This window comes from Podarcis tiliguerta (genome assembly GCF_965153285.1).
Source record: "Podarcis tiliguerta genome assembly, chromosome: 9".
NCBI classification, from domain to species: Eukaryota; Metazoa; Chordata; class Lepidosauria; order Squamata; family Lacertidae; genus Podarcis; species Podarcis tiliguerta.
Genome location: NC_139542.1, coordinates 2,020,925 through 2,027,522, shown reverse-complemented (window position 1 = coordinate 2,027,522; position 6,598 = coordinate 2,020,925). Strand labels below are relative to the sequence as shown.

At 46.6% G+C, this 6,598-nt stretch overlaps 1 protein-coding gene across 16 annotated transcripts in view; it reads left to right on the top strand.

Annotated features, from left to right (window-relative positions):
• LOC310657502 (uncharacterized protein) overlaps positions 1–6,598 on the top strand; it is a 126,245-nt gene continuing 119,647 nt past the window's right edge. For 13 of the 16 annotated variants that reach the window (XR_014501805.1, XM_083398168.1, XM_083398160.1 and 10 more), the window contains exons 1-4: positions 19–221; positions 2,516–3,574; positions 4,685–4,857; positions 5,951–6,012. Coding sequence is in view for 15 of the 16 variants with exons in the window: in XM_083398168.1 (XP_083254294.1) it covers positions 2,686–3,574; positions 4,685–4,857; positions 5,951–6,012 (1,124 nt within the window). In the remaining variant the exon portion in view is untranslated. Of the gene's footprint in view, positions 222–2,515; positions 3,575–4,684; positions 4,858–5,950; positions 6,013–6,598 lie in introns of all 16 variants that reach the window. The other 3 variants (XM_083398163.1, XM_083398164.1, XM_083398167.1) reach the window with 3 other exon arrangements.

The window sequence follows — 6,598 nt, the reverse complement described above, 5'->3', positions numbered from 1 at the left end:
CGGAAAGAGGCGTCGGCTGAGGTAAGCGGCTCAAGATGGCGGCCGGGGATGGGGGCGGCCGGGGAGGCAGGGTCCGCGCCTGAAGAGGCCTCGTTCTCCTTCCCCCGCTCGCCGCCTTGGCTCCGAGGCGTCTTCTTCGGCGGGAGAACTCTTCGTCCTCTGCCTGCGGGGCTTCCAACCCTCAGGGAGGGAAAGAGCGGAGCCTGATTGGCTGCCCCCGGGTAGGCCTTTTCAGTTGCCAGGCAGAAGTCGGGATGGAGGCTCCCCGGGGAGGAGGAGAGGGGTGTACCTGGTGTGATAATAATAATAATAATAATAATTAATAATAATAATAATGTATTTATTTATGCCCACTATGGGCGGCTTCTAACAAAATAGTAAAATACTGTACAATAATGCATCAAATATTAAGAGCTTCCCTAAACAGGGCTGCCTTGTGGTTGTTGTTGTTGTTATTTATTGTTTTGTTGTTGTTGTTACTACTACTACTACTACCACTACTACGGACCCTCCAAGTTTCCCTGTTTTCCAAGGACAGTTCCAGATTTACAAAAGCTCTCCCAGTTTCTGATATGATCCTGGAATGTCCCGTTTCCCCTTAGGATGCCCCTGTTATCATGGGAGAAATGTTGGAGGGTATGGAGTTATCTGACCCCAGAGCCGTCGGAAAGCAATCCTGTAGAGGGAAGTTAATGATTTTTTATTCTATTTTCTATATGTTGGAAGCTGCCCAGAGTGGCTGGGGAAACCCAGTCAGATGGGGGGGGGGTATAAAGAGTAAAATTATTATGGAATAGGACATCCCTATTTTCATTAGAGAAAGGTTGGAGGGCATGTTTCTGCCTTGGTCCAACCACGCTTGGAGTCGTGTGTTCAGTTCTGGCCCCCACAATTTAAGAAGGTGATCAACAAGTTGGATTGTGTGGAGAAAAGAGTGACCCAGAGTCTGGAAACCAATCCTGAGAAGGGAGCTGGGTATGTTCAGTCTGGAGAAGAGGAGACTGGTGAGATAGTTGCAATCAAAATTATTCAACCCCCAAGGCAAATTGGGCTTATTATCAAAATTTGCAGACTTTCAGTTGTTTGCCATGAGCAAATCAAACAAAAGCAATAGAAATGACTCATCGGAAGGGATGCTTGAAGTGGCTTCCTCAAATTCAGCTGAAATTGCAGCTTATAAATTGTAAATTTTGATAATAAACCCAGTTTGCAATGGGGGTTGAATAATTTTGATTGCAAGTATATGAAGGCCAGTTCTAAGTGTGAAGCTCTTCCCTTGTGTTTCACACTTCTTGTTCTTAGTTTGTGAGCCTGAAGGTAGTGGTTTGCTTTGTTCTGATAATTACATGCAAGCCACTCTGGCAGCCTTTTTGGTGAACAGCTGAGTAACAAATACTATAAATAAAATAAAATAATGTGATGTGTGTCAGGGCAAAAATATCCCTTAGCTTCACATCTTTTCCCGGGGGGGGGGGGTGGTCTGAGCTGGCAGTGATGGACCAGGAACGAGGCCTTGTGGTAAGAATAATAATAATATATCTGGCTTCCCCCAGAGACTCTGGGGGGCCTCCAATACAAAATGACCTCAACCATCAAAAACAGGGCTACCCTTGGATGTCTGCCTTGGCAGTTGCACCTACCCTGGGGGACAACCTCCTGTCAGCTGTTAAGGAAGTAAACAACTATCTGACTTTTAGAAGACATCTAAAGGCCGTCCTTCTGTGTGCCTCCTCCTTAAGAGGTCTGGAGGGTGGCAACATGAGAGCAGGGTCTTTTCTGCAGAGGCCTCTTACTGTCCCCAGGGAGGCTTGCCTGGTTGCTTCCTTACTTTAGGCTCCAGGCAAAAAAATTCCTCTTCTGCTAAGGCTTTGGCTGATTGACATCTGATGCCCTTTTAAACTATGTGTGGGGAATTTGTTGTTGTTGTTGTTTTATTGTCAACTTCCCTGTAATCCTCGGATAAAGGGTAATACAGAAATTTAATAAATGATAATAGTATTAATAAGTATGCACTGGAGCTGAACAATACTCCTACCTTCTGAAAATGGTCATCCAAGTAGGACTGAAAGCATCATAAAGCTGTGTCACCCACCCACAACTTTGATAGCTATCCTAGCATAATACCATGATCTGTATTCCTAATTATCAGACCACCGGCTGTTAGGATTCCTCCATCCCTCCCTGGAGGACTATCTTCAGCACAAGAGGACAACTGCACATCCTCCAAGGAATGGTCCCCTTCTAAGGGTTTGCTTGCCTCTTCCTTAGCATGGTGTTCTTCTAGGGGAGCCTCATTGTCCACAACAGCATAGGAGCTATCATTCTGGCCTCAGAACCCAGTAGTAAAATGCCCAAATGCCTCATCCTCTCTGCCTCTCTCAATTTCTCTTGGTCAGCCACCCTGGCCTCAAGGACAGCAGGCCAACAGTCATGCATGCGACGCACAGTGCAGTACACTGGAAAGCCTCCGCACACCTCCTTCCTTTCTGATTACATTTTGTGTTTTTACTTTCAGCTTGGTGGTGGTGTCTGCTGTGAATTGCTGCAGATTTGGCATTTCCTTCTGTAGTGTCCTCCTCTGCAGCTTGTTCAGTTTAAGACCAAGTGATCTCAGTGGTTGAACCCTGTTGCTTCTGACCATTCTGCCACACTTAATCCTTAAATTGGATATAGGTGTAATTAGCCATGGTCAAGTCTAAAAAAAAGAAAAACCAACAGAAGGGAAATTTCCGGGATTACAGGTGGGGACCTAGAGGATATATGCCCCCATGGATGAGAGGTCCTTGCCGAGGTGGCATGTGGGGACCCAGAGGAAATATGCCCCCATGGATGGGAGGTCCTTGTCCAGATGACACGTGGGGACCCGGAGGAGGTATGCCCCCGTGGATGGGAGGTCCTTGTCCAGATGACACATGGGGACCCGAAGGAGATATGACCCCATGGACCGGAGGTCCTTGTCCAGATGACACGTGGGGACCCGGAGGAGATATGCCCCCGTGGATGGGAGATCCTTGTCCAGATGACGCATGGGGACCCGAAGGAGATATGACCCCATGGACCGGAGGTCCTTGTCCAGATGACACATGGCAACCCAGAAAGAAACGCAGAAAATATACGCAGCCAAATATGAGCGGCCCCTGTCCTAATATGTGTGATCCTAAAGAGAGCATGTCTTCAGGACCTAATGCACCTGACCAAAGGCAGTGTAGGACTTTTGGAGGGCCAGGAACGTCATCTTCTGGGATGGAAGGATGTGGCTCTAACAGTCAGGAGAATGATCCATTGCCACCTGGTAATTGTAGCTCAGATCAGCCCACTTCAGAAAATGCTGCAGATACTCAGAGGCATTACACAGAAGAGAGTGCTGCAAGAATTCTCTCAAACTTTGGCTTATCTGCTAAAGATTTGGAGGAATTTGGCCACTATTCAGATGATCAGCTGAAGCCTGAAAACATGGCTATGATTCTGAGGGACATCGTTGAGCGCAAGAAGGCTCGTCAGTTGCCCACTTCATCTCAGGGCAAAGAAGAGGAAACCTCTGGCGGACACGGTGGATCTGATTCCCTGATGAAAAGTAAGTCCAGTTATGAATATGGCAGTAAGTGTGTAGAAACCAGGCTAACCAGTAATCCCATGAAGACTTCAGGGTTAAACTATGGCATTTTCTACCACATGATGCAGGGACAGCCACCAATGTGGATGAATTCAAAAGTGGATTAGACAAATTCAGAGAGTAAGGCTTATTATGATGGTTGCTTGTTATGATGAGGGATGCAACCTCCCGGATTGGAGGATGGGCACATCTGTATACTAGTAGCTGGAGAACAGAAGCGAGCAGTGCTGCTGAGCTCTGCTCTTGCTTGTGATCTCTGCAGAACTGGCTGCTGGGCTAGATAGGCTGCTGGCGTGATCAGGTAGCTGGGCTCTTTTTAAGCTCTTACAAACACTTGTGGAGAAGAAAGACAACAGTTGGGGTTCTAGGAAAGCACCTTACATATCTTGCCCTCTCACACACCCATGGGTACTATAAGCAAGGAGGTTTTTTGGGGAGGGGGTGTTTTTTGTTGTTACAGTTATTTATATCCTACCTTTCAGGATCCAAATCCTTCCAATGCGGTTTACAGGTGACATTAACCTACATTTTTTCAAAAAAAGATACCATAGTATAGAATCCCATCAGTATCCTGCCTACTGGGCAATGTCTGGCAGAATTATTTATTAGTTTATTTATTAATTTCATTTCTATCCTACCTTTTTATCCAGGGACCTTGAGGGGGCGTACATGGCTCTCCCTCTTATCTTTTTGTCCTCACAACTGCTCTGTGTGATAGGTTAGGTCGAGAGGCAGTGACTGGCCCAAGGTCACTTTGAAGGCATTGTGGCCGAGTGGAGATTTGAACCCTGGTCTCCCAGGTCTGTGTCTGACACACTAACCACTACACCACTGTGGATCTTCAGAATGGCCCTGGAGGATGGGAGGGGTTCAGCTGGATCAGACCCTGATGCATTATTTGCTTACTGTCCCCTGCGCAGAGTAGTTGATGGGAAATTATCTTTTTGGGGGGCAGGAAGGAGATATCCAGTAGGAGCAAGCTCCAAGGTGGCCTTTGTCCTTGGCACCCTCTCTCCTGGAATTTCGTTGGCATCCATCTGTGTTGCATAACAGAATCATACCTTCCTTCAGCAGGACCTGGTGTACCGTCAGCAGCTCAATCCGCAACAACACCTGCGGCTTCATTGATGCCTCAGTCTTCAGGATCTCCATCTCCGTCAATGATGAACGATTATCATGCTGTGTCGCCAACAGTACTTCCACACGTCTGTTCTCTGTGTAAAATAGAATGTGCAGATATGACAGTGAGTTCTTTGTTTTTGCAGAAAAAAAGTGTACACGGTTGTATTGAGCCCAGGATGAGTGCATTTTCCACTCTGGCTTTCAAGCAGATCTTACGCTATGAGGAGTGGTTGATGTTATCCTGGGGAAGTCAACATGGTGACTTCCAAATGTTGTTGGACAGCATCACTGCAGCATATCTCCCCTCCCCTAATCCCCAAGGAGACATCTCTGCCACCTCAGGGCCTCATGAATCCCCACATCCAGAAAGCCCATTTGACATTGGTGGGATTCAAACCTGACACCATGTCTGGAGACTCTTGTCTTATCTAACTTTGAGCTGCTGTTGTCTATTTTAATATTAAATGCATTGCACAGTATTGAACATTGTCCAGTGTTAAACTCATACACAGGATTGAAGATCAAGTGAGTGTGTTTCTACTCTGCTGTAGAAACTCAGATATATAAGCTAGGTGACAAATGGCTCCTTAAACCAAGGTGTCAGTTGGCAAAATGCAATATCTAGTTGCCATTTGGGGGCCAGATGGATCTGAAGTCCTATTTTACTAATGATGGACTGACTGTGATTGATTCTCAGTTAAACATCTGGCAAGTTGAAGTGACAACCTTGAGCCAGGTTAAGAACTTTTGACTATCACGATCCCAGGATCCCCAGGCATGCACCTCCAGGTTGTGGAGACGTCAGGCGCCATCCTGGCACCCAGGCATCTCCACTTGGTTGTAAGTGTCTGGTAGCCAGGTGCAAAATGTGCTTGGCCCCTGGTTAGTTTTCAGCACTGCCACGGACTCTCATGACCTTAAATGACGAGATTATGCAGTTTTGTAGATGGGAGCCCCATCAGTGGGTATTGGGCATATCACTAAGTGGAACTTGGTGTTTTATTTTTATAAAAAATGTATATACCGCTATTTTTTTAAAAAAAATAGTTGTTGCTGGGAGTAGCAACAGCAGCGGAGGGACCTTCTGTGGGTTTCTCAGAAGCATCTGGCGGACTGCCGCAGTAGATGGGATGCTGGACTAGGTGACACTTTGTTCTCATCTAGCATCCAGGCTTTTTTGTTTTCTCATGCTGATTTCTCCCCTCCCTCCTGTAGGGCTGGAATCTGCACGTGCGCACTGCTGCACACTCCGAGAAATGTGATGAGCTACGCCGACGGTAAGGCCTTTCATTTTAATTTATTGGGAATAGATTGAGGATTTGAAATGGTTTGAAAATGACTTTCTGGATAGCTCAGGGCTTTGCTAAAAGCAGCAGAGCCATTGCTTACAGGCCTTGCCACAAACCTCAGCCAAGGAAGTTGTGGGAGCTCACCTTTGAAGGAACGGTGCCTGCTCTAGGTTCTGTTCTGCATGAATTTGTATAAGTGGTCTGTAGGCCGATTGTGGAGCTGAACCAGGGAAGAAGGCAGAAGCTCAGAGGCATCTCATCTTGCGTTCTGTGGCTTTTGGATGTCTGTGGAGCATGAGCAGAGTTTTACGAGGCGTGGCTTCAGGACAAACCAGTTCTTGGAGGAGCTGGGACCTGAGTCTCATGCCAGGGAGCTTTTGGAATACTGGGTCCAAGAGTCAGGGAATCCTCATGGAATCACCTTTAAACATCCCCAGAAGATCAGTAGTAAAACGTCAATAATTTGGACAAAAGGGAGAGAAATACTTGACAGTTTTAGAAACTTGCCTGAATGATAATGGAATGGAGTACATGTACCGTGTCAAATGAATAACACAGCTGTTTTGCTGGCTTT